Here is a 13,672-nt window from a genome sequence, read left to right on the forward strand (position 1 = left end):
CATGCAAGTGTAGAAAATAGAGATCACTTTTAAAACTTGGAAACTAATGACTAAAGTCGGGTAATTATGCTAATAACCAGTCTAAGTAGTGCTCAGAGAGCAGGGTGTTAGTGAAATTCATCTAATGTCTCCACTGAATGTCAGAACCTAATTATTCAACTAATGTGTCCGCTAAATGTCAGAACCTATTTAGAGAGAGAGCAGAGAACAACACAGCCTGTGTAAATGGAACTACTCCAAGTGTTTAAACTGGGGCTGCAATTTACCATCGTGTCCAGTCCAAGCGTGAGGAGCATCAGGAAGAATATGATAGCCCAGAACGGAGATAGAGGAAGTCTGGTTAGGGCCTCTGGATACACCACGAATGCAATGCCCGGACCTGTAACACACAAAGAATGCCATCCATAAAGCAAAAAAGCACCTGCCAGAGTCCAACTGGTCTTTCGCACGTCATAAGTTCATAAATTATTACGATTATGATTTTTTTTTCTACTCTATCTACAGAGTACTGGGCCTGTACTCTCTGGAGTTTAGAGGAATAAGGGTGAACCTTATACAGAATAGTGAAAGGCCTGGATAGAGTGGATGTGGAGAGGATGTTTCCACCAGTGGGAGAGAGTCTAGGACCAGAGGTCACAGCCTCAGAATTAAAGGACGTTCTTTTAGGAAGGAGATGAGGCCGAATTTCAGAGGGTGGTGAATCTGTGGAATTATTTGCCACAGAAGGCTGGGGAGGCCAAGTCAGTGGATATATTTAAGGCAGAGATAGATAGATAGATTCTTGATTAGTACGGGTGGCAGAAGTTATGGGGAGAAGGGAGGAGAATGGGTTTAGGAGGGAGAGATAGATCAGCCATGTTTGAATGGCGGAGTGGACTTGATGGGCTGAATGGCCTAATTCTGTTCCTATCACATGATTTGATGATCCTATGATCTTATTTACACCTCTCAAACATTTTATATACTTCTACCGTGTCCTCCTGCATCATTCACAGCAAGATAAGATTACAATTCAATAGACAATAGGTGCAGGAGTAGGCCATTCAGCCCTTCGAGCCAGCACTGCCATTCAATGTGATCATGCATGATCATTCACAATCAGTACCCCGTTCCTGCCTTCTCCCCATACTCCCTGACTCCGCTATCATTGACAGCTCTAACTCTCTCTTGAAAGCATCCAGAGAATTGACCTTCACTGCCTTCTGAGGCAGAGAATTCCACAGATTCATAAGTTCTAGGAGCAGAATTAGGCCATTCGGCCCATCAAGTCTACTCCGCCATTCAATCGCGGTTGTTCTATCTTTCCCTCTTATGATTTTACCTTGTGAAATTGTGAAATTGTGAAATTGTGAAATTGTGAATTTGCGAAATTGCAAAATTGTGAATTTGCGAAATTGCGAAATTGTTAAATTGTTAAATTGTTAAATCGTTAAATCATTAAGCATGAAATTATTATTTCATTAAATCATTAAATCATTGCATCATTGAATAGTTTGCTGTAATAAAAATACATTTTTATCTGTCATAAAGAATTTTGTATTTGAAACCAACTCGCTGTTTGACACAATGACCACTAGGTGGCTGGCTTAATCCCTCACTCAGTTAGAGCAGACCATTGGCAATAAGGTTTCAAGGTTTCAAGGTCATTTTATTGTCACATGTACCAGTTAAGGTACAGTGAAAATCAAATTACGAATTAAACGGCTTCTGAAAAATTGTCCCTAGTTTGTCGTGGTAGAACTTGTTGGTCGGCGTGGACTCGATGGGCCGAAGGGCCCATTTCCACGCTGTATCTCTAAAATTAGAACTAAACTAAAATATGAACTAACATCCCTTTAACTGGGATACTGGCTTACTGGATAGCACGTGACAGAAACCTCGGTACACATGACAATCAACTACCACTAAACCTATAGCAGACAATCGGCAATTAAGGACACCATTCCCCTCTATGGTCCATGATAACAAGGGTTATCTGTACTCGTGTGTGGCTGTGCATGGTTTAGATGGTAGATTGCTGAGTTTGAGATGAGACTCATGCTCAGCTACAACATCCATATGTTTCTATAACAATTTACGCCGACATTAACCCAGTGGTCCCTTCAGTCTGGAGACGAGGGTTGCCAACTGTCCCGTATTAGCTGGGACATCCCGTATTTTGGGCTAAATTGGTTTGTCCCGCACAGGACCGTCCTTGTCCCTTATTAGGCCCGGAGGGCATTGTAGGCCCGGACAGCGTGGGCCCGGACAGTGTGGGCCCGGACAGTGTGGGCCCGGACAGCGTGGGCCCGGACAGCGTGGGCCCGGACAGCGTGGGCCCGGACAGCGTGGGCCCGGACAGTGTGGGCCCGGACAGTGTGGGCCCGGACAGCGTGGGCCCGGACAGCGTGGGCCCGGACAGTGTGCGCCCGGACAGCGTAGGCCCGGGCACCGCCTAACAGAGGTTGCGTAGCAACCCTCCTCCCGGCCCGGGCGGCCGCTATTGGTGGAGCAGGAGCACGTGGCCGCTGGCTGGGTGATGTCACTTGGGGTGCAGGGCGGTGATGTCACCTTGTCCCGTATTTGGGAGTGAGATAGTTGGCCCCCCTATTGGAGACTGACTCTTTGCTGTTGGGGTTTGCAAGGGGCGGCAGCCAGGCAAACGAGTGCCTTCACAAACTAGAAGGCATTGGCACCCTGAAACAAAATGGAGGTCAGAAAGTGTTAGCAGTGTTAATATTTAACATTACCTTCATCTGCAACCTCAGTGATGGGCACCTTCAGTTCCTTGGCCATGAATCCTATGACAGAGAAGATGACAAAGCCTGCAAAGACACTAGTGGCGCTGTTGGCACAGGTCACCAGCAGAGTGTCCCTGCAGGAAGGCAAGAGGGTGTCAATGGAACATAGAACAGTACAGTACAAGAACAGGCCCTTCGGCCCACAATGTCAGTGCTGAGCATGATGCCAAAACCAACACTTATCTACCTGCACACAATCCACATCCTTCCATATCCATGTACCTCTTCAATAGTCCCCTTAAAAGGTCATAAGATCACAAGGGACAGGAGTAGAATTAGGTCTTTCGGCCCATCAAGTCCACTCCGCCATTCAATCGTGGCTGATCTATCTTTCCCTCTCAACCCCATTCTCCTGCCTTCTCCCCATAACCCCTGACACCCGTACTAATTAGGAATCTGTCAATCTCCACCTGGAAAATATCCATTGACTTGGCCTCCACAGCCATCCGTGGCAATGAATTCCACAGATTCACCACCCACTGGTTAAAGATCTTCCTCCTGATCACCTTTCTGAGGCTATGACCTCTAGTCCTAGTCTCTCCCACTAGTGGAAACATCGCATCCACTCTATCCAAGCCTTTCACTCTTCTGTATGTTTCAATGAGGTTTCCCCCCCACCCCCCCTCCCCCAACCTTCTAAACTCCAGCCAGTGCAGGCGCAGTGCCCCCAAACATACATCGTGCGTTGACCCACTCATTCCTGGGATCATTCTTGTAAACCTCCTCTGGACCCTCTCCAGAGCCAGCACATCCTTCCTCAGATGTGGAGCCCAAACCTCCACAGTACTCCAAATGTTCACAGTACTCCAAATGTTCACAGTACTCCAAATGCAGCCTGACCAGCCCCTGAGAGAGCCTTAGCATTCCAATAGACAATAGACAATAGACAATAGGTGCAGGAGGAGGCCATTCGGCCCTTCGAGCCAGCACCGCCATTCAATGTGATCATATATAATCATATAACAATTACAGCACGATCATGGCTGATCATTCTCAATCAGTACCCCGTTCCTGCCTTCTCCCCATACCCCCTGACTCCACCATCCTTAAGAGCTCTATCCAGCTCTCTCTTGAATGCATTCAGAGAATTGGCCTCCACTGCCTTCTGAGGCAGAGAATTCCACAGATTCACAACTCTCTGACTGAAAACGTTTTTCCTCCTCTCAGTTCTAAATGGCCTACCCCTTATTCTTAAACAGTGGCCCCTTGTTCTGGACTCCCCCAACATTGGGAACATGTTTCCTGCCTCTAACGTGTCCAACCCCTTAATAATCTTATACGTTTCGATAAGATCTCCTCTCATCCTTCTAAATTCCAGTGTATACAAGCCTAGTCGCTCCAGTCTTTCAACATATGAAAGTCCCGCCATTCGGGGAATTAACCTAGTAAACCTACGCTGCACGCCCTCAATAGCAATTCCCTCCCTGTTTTTTGTAGTCTATTGTATGTTGTATTCTAGTACTCTTGAAATGAATGCCGGCGATTCCCACTCATTCTCCCACACTCTCTCGTATCCTTCCTCAGCCCCTGACGCGAGGAGGGAACTCACCTGTATATATTGTTGTGGAACTTATTGTACGAGGAGAGTGTTATCAATCCTCCCCATGCTGCCGAGAGCGAAAAAAAGATCTGAGTAGCAGCGTCCTTCCACACCTATCGTGCACAAAAACGTAAAGATAATACGATTTAAACACACAACTTCCATTGTAACAGCAACCCGCCTCCCCATTGACCCTCTTTAAATTGTCAGAGGTCCCTCGGTGTTTCACTGTGTTTTGGAGAAGACACACTATGGGCGCAGCGGTAGAGTTGCTGCCTCACAGCGCCAGAGACCCGGGTTCCATCCCGACTACGGGCGCTGTCTGTACGGAGTTTGTACGTTCTCCCCGTGACCTGCATGGGTTTTCTCCGAGATCTTCGGTTTCCTCCCAAACTCCAAAGACGTATAGGTTTGTGGGTTAATTGGCTTGGTATCAATGTATACATGTAAAATTGGCCCTAGTGTGTGTAGGATAGTGTTAGTGATCGCTGGTCGGTGCGGATCGTTGGGCTGAAGGGCCTGTTTCCGTGCTGTATCTCTAAACTAAAGTAGAACAACAAGCTCCATGGGCAAGTTTCAGGCTATGTTTTAATAAGCTCTATTTCGGGTCAACAGCAGACATTATTCCAAACCCTCTGGCTTCTGTCAATAGCTTCAAAAACACAGCGCCTCCCACAGGGAAACTGTGTGAAGATCGCCTCGCGAACCAGCTACTCTGAATCTGAGTGTCAGTCCAAAATGATGAATTCAACATCGAATCAGTCAGATATATGCAGCAAAACAAAGATCGGAAAATGACACTGAGAGGGATAAAAGAACAAATATTAAGCCTACTTTTGTTGTAAATACCTCCCGACAGTTGAAAACAGGATAAACGAGAACCTTGCACTTGGAAACAGTAAAGTTTGGTGTCAAAGCAGCTCCATCCAAGACCAGGTCACAGAATTGTGGTCACAGCCCAAACCATCCTACAAACCAGCCTCCCTTCCGTTGACTCCGTCTACACTTTACGCTGCCTCGGCAAGGCCAGCAGCATAAAGGATGAGTCACACCCCGGCCACTTCCTCTTCTCCCCTCTCCCATCAGACAAGAGGTACAGAAGTGTGAAAACCGCACACCTCCAGATTCAGGGACGGTATCTTCCCAGCTGTCATCAGGCAATTGAACCATCCTATCACCAACTAGAGAGCGGTCCTGACCTACCAACTACTTCATTGGAGACCCTCATTAATCAGACTTTCTCACACTAAACGTTATTCCCTTTATCCTGTGGACGGCTTGATTGTATTCATGTATTGTCTTTCACCTAACTGGATAACACGCAACTTTCACCTAACTGGATAACACGCAACAAAAAAAAGCTTTTCACTGTACAGGTGACAATAAACTAACTAAGTCTCTAGAGTGTAGGATAGTGTTTGTGATCGCTGGTCGGCACAGACTCGGTGGGCCGAAGGGCCTGTTTCCGCGCAGCATCTCTAAAGTCTAATTTCATGCATCATTGTTTTACATATTGCACTGTTTTATGTTTACAATAAACTGTTCTATACCCATTGAGGTTGCAGGGTGACTTGGACAGGTTGTGTGAGTGGGCGGATGCATGGCAGATAAGTGTGAGGTTATCCACTTTGGTGGTAAGAATAGGAAGGCAGAGTATTATCTGAATGGTGTCAAGTTAGGAACAGGGGACGTACAACGAGATCTGGGTGTCCTAGTGCATCAGTTACGGAAAGGAAGCATGCAGGTACAGCAGGCAGTGAAGAAAGCCAATGGAATGTTGGCCTTCATAACAAGAGGAGTTGAGTATAGCAGCAAAGAGGTCCTTCTGCAGTTGTACAGTGCCCTAGTGAGACCGCACCTGGAGTACTGTGTGCAGTTTTGGTCTCCAAATTTGAGGAAGGATATTCTTGCTATTGAGGGCGTGCAGCGTAGATTTACTAGGTTAATTCCCGGAATGGCGGGACTGTCATATGTTGAAAGACTGGAGCGACTAGGCTTGTATACACTGGAATTTAGAAGGATGAGAGGAGATCTTATCAAAACCTATAAGATTATTAAGGGGTTGGACACGTCAGAGGCAGGAAACATGTTCCCAATGTTGGGGGAGTCCAGAACAAGGGGCCACAGTTTAAGAATAAGGGGTAGGCCATTTAGAACTGAGATGAGGAAAAGCTTTTTCAGTCAGAGAGTTGTAAATCTGTGGAATTCTCTGCCTCAGAAGGCAGTGGAGGCCAATTCTCTGAATGCATTCAAGAGAGAGCTAGATAGAGCTCTTAAGGATAGCGGAGTCAGGGGGTATGGGGAGAAGGCAGGAACGGGGTACTGATTGAGAATGATCAGCCATGATCACATTGAATGGCGGTGCTGGCTCGAAGGGCCGAATGGCCTACTCCTGCACCTATTGTCTATTGTCATTTTTTTCTTTACAATTTAACATAGAAACACAAACATACAAAATAGGTGCAGGAGTAGGCCATTCGGCCCTTCAAGCCAGCACCACCAATTCAATATGATCACGGCTGATCATCTAAAATCAGTACCCCATTCCTGCTTTTTTCCCCATATCCCTTGATTCCATTAGCCCCAAGAGCCAAATCTAACTCACTCTTGAAAACATCCAGTGAATTGGCCTCCTCTGCCTAACACCCAATAATGCTCAACAATCGTTAGAAGACGGTCTGGTGGAAGTGCCCACTAGATGGAAGCAGAGGTTATTAAACCCAAGTGTTATTTAATCATGAAAACCAGGAAAAGCGAGAATTCACATTTGGAAACAGTAACATTTGGTGTTTTGAAGCAGCTTCGATATAGATTTTCTTCCATTTACCTACTTCTGTTTTCTCAAGAGGGTTCCAATTCTTTCAATAATTTCATTCCTGAACGGAAAATCTTGGTTTATGACAAAAGAATATATTAGTTACCATGGGAGTGAAACATCAAAATGGCTCAGCAAACATTATGCTGCTGGAGTATAAGAAAATAACTGCAGATGCTGGTACAAATCGATTTATTCACAAAATGCTGGAGTAACTCAGCAGGTCAGGCAGCATCTCGGGAGAGAAGGAATGGGTGACGTTTCGGGTCAAGACCCTTCTTCAGACTGATGTCGGGGGTGGGACAAAGGAAGGATATAGGTGGAGACAGGAAGATAGAGGGAGATCTGGGAAGGAGGAGGGGAAGGGAGGGACAGAGGAGCTATCTGAAGTTGGAGAAGTCGACGTTCATACCACCGGGCCGCAAACTGCCCAGGCGAAATATGAGGTGCTGCTCCTCCAATTTCCGGCGGGCCTCACTATGGCACTGGAGGAGGCCCATGACAGAGAGGTCAGACTGGGAATGGGAGGGGGAGTTAAAGTGCTGGGCCACCGGGAGATCAGTTGAGTTAATGCGGACCGAGCGCAGGTGTTCAGCGAAGCGATCGCCGAGCCTGCGCTTGGTTTCGCCGATATAGATAAGTTGACATCTTGACATTATGCTGCTGGAGGCTGCCCTCGTGTGGTCTCTTATAATATTGCATTTTCGTTTGGAAGTCAGGACAAATGTTTGTCCCCAAACTATTATATAAACAATATAGTAATCGTGTCAAAACAGTCAGGAAGGAACTGCAGATGCTGGTTTAAACCGAAGATAGACACTAAATAATGGAGTAACTTAGCGGGACAGGCAGCATCTCTGGAGAGAAGGAATGGGTGACGTTTCGGATCTAGACAGCCTGAAGAAGGGCCTCGACCCGAAACTTCACCCATTCCTTTTCCCCAAAGATGCTGCCTGTCCCGCTGAGTTACTCCAGCATTTTGTGTCCATCTTGAGTCATAGTCATACAGCACAGAAACAGGCCCTTCGGCCCAACTTACCCACGCCGACTAACATGTTGCCTCATCTACGCTAGTCCCACCTGCCCACGTTTTGGCCCATATCCCTCTAAACCTGTCATCATCATCATCATCATATATATACAGCCGGAAACAGGCCTTTTCGGCCCTCCAAGTCCGTGCCGCCTAGTGATCCCCGCACATTAACACTATCCTACACCCACTAGGGACAATTTTTACATTTACCCAGCCAATTAACCTACATACCTGTACGTCTTTGGAGTGTGGGAGGAAACCGAAGATCTCGGAGAAAACCCACGCAGGTCACGGGGAGAAGGTACAAACTCCTTACAGTGCAGCACCCGCAGTCAGGATCGAACCTGAGTCTCCGGCGCTGCATTCGCTGTAAAGCAGCAACTCTACCGCTGCGCTACCGTGCCGCCCCTATCCTGTCCTATCCATGTACCTGTCAAAATGTTTCTTAAACGTTGTGATAGTACCTGCCTCAACTACCTCCTCCGGCAGCTCGTACCATACACCCACCACCCTTTGTGTGAAAAAGTTACCCCTCAGGTTCCTATTAAATCTTTCTCCCCGCTGATCGAGAATTGTGCTAAGGTTTGGCAATATTTTAGTTTCGTTTCGTTTATTGTCACGTGTACCGAGGTACAGTGAAAGGCTTTTGCTGCGTGCTAACCAGTCAGCAGAAAGACAACACAATACTTTACTGAACTGAAAGCAAACAAATTTCACTGTACAAGTGAAAATAAAGAACCATTGAACCATTCATTCCAAGCTTCCATACCAGTTATAATTCACCGGTAGCTATTTTATAACCTTGTTTAATTTTTTTAGTTTAGTTTAGAGATACAGCATGGAAACAGGCCCTTTGGCCCTCCAAGTCCTCACTGACCAGCGATCCCCGCACATTAACACTATCCTTGTATATAACATATAATTATACTAAGCCAAGTAACTTACATGCCTGTACGTCTTTAGACTGTGGGAGGAAACCGAAGAACTCGGAGAAATCTTGTGGCTATTATATAAACAATAGAGTCATAGTGTCAAAACGTCCAGGAAGGAACTGCAGATGCTGGTTTAAACCGAAGATAGACACTAAATGATGGAGTAACTCAGCGGGACAGGCAGCATCTCTGGAGAGAAGGAATGGGTGACGTTTTGGGTCGAGACAGCCTAAAGAAGGTCCTCGACCCGAAACGTCACCCATCCTTTTCCCCAGAGATGCTGCCTGTCCCGTGGCCCTTGTGGCTAAAGGGGTCAGGGGGTATGGAGAGAAAGCAGGTACGGGATACTGAGTTGGATGATCAGCCATGATCATATTGAATGGCGGTGCAGGCTCGAAGGGCCGAATGGCCTACTCCTGCACCTATTTTCTAAGTTTCTCTGTTTCTAAAACCCACGCTGGTCACGGGGGGAGAACATACAAACTCCTTGCAGACAAGCATCCGTGGTCGGGATCGAACCCGGGTCTCCGGCGCTGCGAGGGCCGTAAGGCGGCAACTCTACCGCCGCGCTGTCCATAAAACTGATGCACTTGCCCACCTTGGCATCCTTAAGCTTGTCCCAGTTGGGTGTAATGAAGTACCAGATCCCATCTCCAGCACCGGGCAAGGTGATCCCGCGGATCAGAAGGATGACGAGGACCACATAAGGGAAGGTGGCCGTGAAGTAGACAACCTGGAAAGAAAAAGGACAGGAAATGCAGGAGAATGCAAACAGCCAGAAGAGAGGAAAAAACAATTTCCCGAACGTCACAGTGAAATCACAAGGCGCGCTTAGACCCACCTTTCCCGATGATTTGATGCCCTTTGCCAGGGATAAATAAACGATGATCCAGGCCAGCAACAGGGTCAATGCTAACTCCCATCGGATTCTCCCTGGATGTTCAATACCATCAGATATTTGCAGCACAAAATACCTGTGGGGAAAATAGTAGCAACCATGAAAGCATTGCACAGCATAGCATAGACAGTACACTACTGTGCAGGAAATCTTCACTCTGAGTGGGAAATGGGGGAAACGTTGCTTCACAAGATGGCTGGAGAAAGTGGATGTAGAGAGCATGTTTCCTTCCATGAAGCTAATTCTGTATTCAGAATTGTCCAATCTACCTGTAATTTTTTCTTAAATTCATGAACGCCTGGGCTAGCTTAGTTTAGTTTAGGGATACAGCGCAGAAACAGGCCCTTCGGCCCACCGAGTCCGTGCCGACCAGCGATCCCTGCACATTAACACTATCCTACACACACTAGGGACAATTTACGCATATACCAAGCCAATTAACCAACAAATTTGTATGGAGTGTGGGAGGAAACTGAAGATCTCGGAGAAAGCCCAGACAGGTCACGGGGAGAACGTACAAACTCCGTACAGACAGCTCCCGTAGTCGGGATCGAATCCAGGTCTCTGGCACTGCAAGTGCTGTAAGGCAGCAACTCTACCGCTGTGCCCTGGCAATGTTGAAAACTGTAAAAAAGTATATTTAAAACTATGAAATAAGATAATACGTACATGGACAGGTACATGGATAGGAAAGGTTTGGAAGGATTTGGGCCAAACATCAGAGGGTGGAGGTGAATCTGTGGAATTCATTGCCACAGAAGGCTGTGGAGGCCGTCAGTGGGTATTTTAAAGGTATTTATTCACAAAATGCTGGAGTAACTCAGTAGGTCAGGCAGCATCTTAGGAGAGAAGGAATGGGTGATGTTTCGGGTCGAGACCCTTCTTCAGACAGAGATAGATGGATTCAGATTCTTGGGTGTCAAGGTTTATGGGGAGAAGGCAGGAGAATGGGGTTAGGAGGGAGAGATAGATCAGCCGTGACTGAATGACGTACACGTGATGGGCCAAATGGCCTAATTCTGCTCCTATCACTTGTGAACTTATGGAAAATAAAACTATGAAGTTGTCCAACAAGTTGAGTGCTGATTATCACTATTTTGCGCGATGATACAAAATCATGACCTATTCTCTGTGATTTTCGTTCTTGGTTTAGTTTAGAGACACAGCGTGGAAACTGGCCTATCGCACCACCAGAGATCGCTCGTGTACCAGTTCTATCCTGGTTGTAGCCAATTAACCTACAAACTTGAATGTCTTTGGAGTGTGGATGGAAACCGGAGCACCCGGAGAAAACCCACGCAGGTCACGGCGAAAACGAACAAACTCTGTCCAGGCAGCACCCGTAGTCAGGATCGAACCCGGGTCTCTGGTGTTGTAAGGCAGCAACTTTACCTCTGCGCCACTGTGCCGCACAGCTAACACAGCTTTCAATTAGAGTATTAGAGTCATAATAATGCATGGAAACAGGCCCATGGCCCAAATTCACAAGTGACACACGTTATAGGGGTAGAATTAGGCCATTCGGCCCATCGAGTCTACTCCACCATTCAATCATGGCTGATCTCTGCCTCCTAATCCCATTTTGCTGCCTTCTCTCCATAACCCTTGACACGTTCTAATCAAGAATCTATCCATCTCTGCCTTAAAAATATCCACTGACTTGCCCTCCACAGCCTTCTGTGGCAACGCGTTCCACAGGTTAACTACCCTCTGACTAAAGAAGTTCCTCCTTACCTTTCTCAAAGAGCGCCTTTTAATTCTGAGGCTGTGACCTCTGGTCCTAGACTCTCCCACCAGTGGAAACATCCTCTCCACATCCACTCTATCTATGCCTTGTCAACCAAGAATCCCTGTCTATGCAGGCCCCATCTGTCCATGTCTGGCCCATATCCCACCAAACCTTTCCCATCCATGTACCTGTCCATGTACCTATTATCTTATTTCATAGTTTTAAATATACTTGTTTACAGTTTTCAACATTGCCAGGGTGGTATGGTGACGTAGCGGTAGAGTTGCTGCCTTACAGCACTTGCAGCGCCAGAGATCCGGATTCGATCCCGACTACAGGCGCTGTCTGTACGGAGTTTGTACGTTCTCCCCGTGACCTGCGTGGGTTTTCTCCGAGATCTTCAGTTTCCTCCCACACTCCAAAGACGTACAAATTTGTAGGTTAATTGGCTTGGTATATGTGTAAATTGTCCCTAGTGTGTGTAGGATAGTGTTAATGTCTAGGGATCGCTGGTCGGCACGGACTCGGTGGGCCGAAGGGCCTGTTTCGGTGCTGTATCCCTAAACTGAACTAAGCTAGCCCAGGTGTTCATGAATTTAAGAAAGAATACAAATAGATTGGACAATTCTGGATAGAGAATTAGCTTCATGGAAGGAAGCACAGGGTGGTGGGGGATGATTGGGGTTTTTTTCACATTGTGACCAGTGGTGTGCTTCAGAAATCAAAAATAAGCCCACCGCTATTTGTCATCCATCTCAATAATTTGGTTGGGAATGCAAAGCATTATTAGTAAGCTAGACACAAAATGCTGGAGTAACTCAGCAGGACAGGCAGCATCTCTGGAGAGAAGGAATTCCTTCTCTCCAGAGATGCTGCCTGTCCCGCTGAGTTACTCCGGCATTTAGTGTCTATCTTCAATTTAAACCAGCATCTGCAGTTTTTTCCTACACGTTATTAATAAGCTCACAGGTAGGGGTGCCAACTGTAGCACTCCCAAATACGGGACAAGGTGACGTCACCGCCCTGCGCCCCACATGACCTCACCCAGCCAGTGGCCATGTGCTCCCGCTCCACCAATGGCGGCCGCCCGGGCCGGGAGGCGGGTTGCTACGCAACCTCCGTTAGGCGGCGCCCGGGGCCCCTGGGCCTGCACTGTCCGGAAGGTAGGCACAAATTTTAATCAGCATCTGGAGTTTTTTTCCTACTACAGTGTCAGGGCCTACAGTGTCGGGGCCTACAGTGTCGGGGCCTACAACGTCCGGGCCTACAGCGTCCGGGCTACAGAGCCCCCGGGGCCTACAGTGCCGGGGCCTACAGCATCCGGGCCTACAGTGTTCCCCGGGCCTAATACGGGACAAGGGTGGTCTCGTAAGGGATAAGCCAATTTAGCCTAAAATACGGGGTGTCCCAGCTAATACGGGATAGTTGGCAACCCTGCTCACAGGTGACACTGAAACAGGTGGTATAACAGAGAGTGAAGAGGTTACCAAGAACTACAATGGGATCTTGATCAGCTACAGAAACAGGTGGAGAAGGTAGGTAATGTTGCATTTTGGCGGCTAAATGGATGGGGAAAAGTAAACAATTACTGACAAGACAGCATTGATGTAGAGAGGGATCTTGGAGACCAAGTCCATAGCTCGCAGAAAGTGGCAGCACAAGTAGATAGAGTGGTAAAGGAGGAGAATGGTATGTTGGTCTTCATCCATCAGGGCATTGAGTGTAAAAGTCAGGTGATCATATGCGTAAAATCATGAGAGGAATAGATCAGATGCACAGAGTCTCTTGCCCAGAGCAGGTGAATCGAGGACCAGAGGACAGAGGTTTAAGGTGAAGGGTGGGAAGGCGTTGGCCAGGGTGCAGGAGGTTTACTAGAATGCTGGGATTACAGACTATCAGCGAGAAGGAGAGGTTGGACAAAATGGAATGGTTTTCCCTGGAACTA

General features: G+C 47.3%; 1 protein-coding gene across 2 annotated transcripts in view; it reads right to left on the minus strand.

Annotated features, from left to right (window-relative positions):
• The window catches only part of slc6a5 (solute carrier family 6 member 5), an 80,094-nt gene that overhangs the window by 30,940 nt on the left and 35,482 nt on the right, over nt 1-13,672 (minus strand). For both annotated transcript variants that reach the window (XM_078415504.1, XM_078415503.1), the window contains exons 7-11: nt 9,942-10,074; nt 9,699-9,833; nt 4,330-4,433; nt 2,730-2,854; nt 267-379 (exon numbers count right to left, since the gene is read on the minus strand). In XM_078415504.1, the coding sequence (XP_078271630.1) occupies nt 267-379; nt 2,730-2,854; nt 4,330-4,433; nt 9,699-9,833; nt 9,942-10,074 (610 nt within the window). The remainder of the gene's footprint in view (nt 1-266; nt 380-2,729; nt 2,855-4,329; nt 4,434-9,698; nt 9,834-9,941; nt 10,075-13,672) is intronic.

This window comes from Rhinoraja longicauda, chromosome 18 (assembly GCF_053455715.1).
Source record: "Rhinoraja longicauda isolate Sanriku21f chromosome 18, sRhiLon1.1, whole genome shotgun sequence".
NCBI classification, from domain to species: Eukaryota; Metazoa; Chordata; class Chondrichthyes; order Rajiformes; family Arhynchobatidae; genus Rhinoraja; species Rhinoraja longicauda.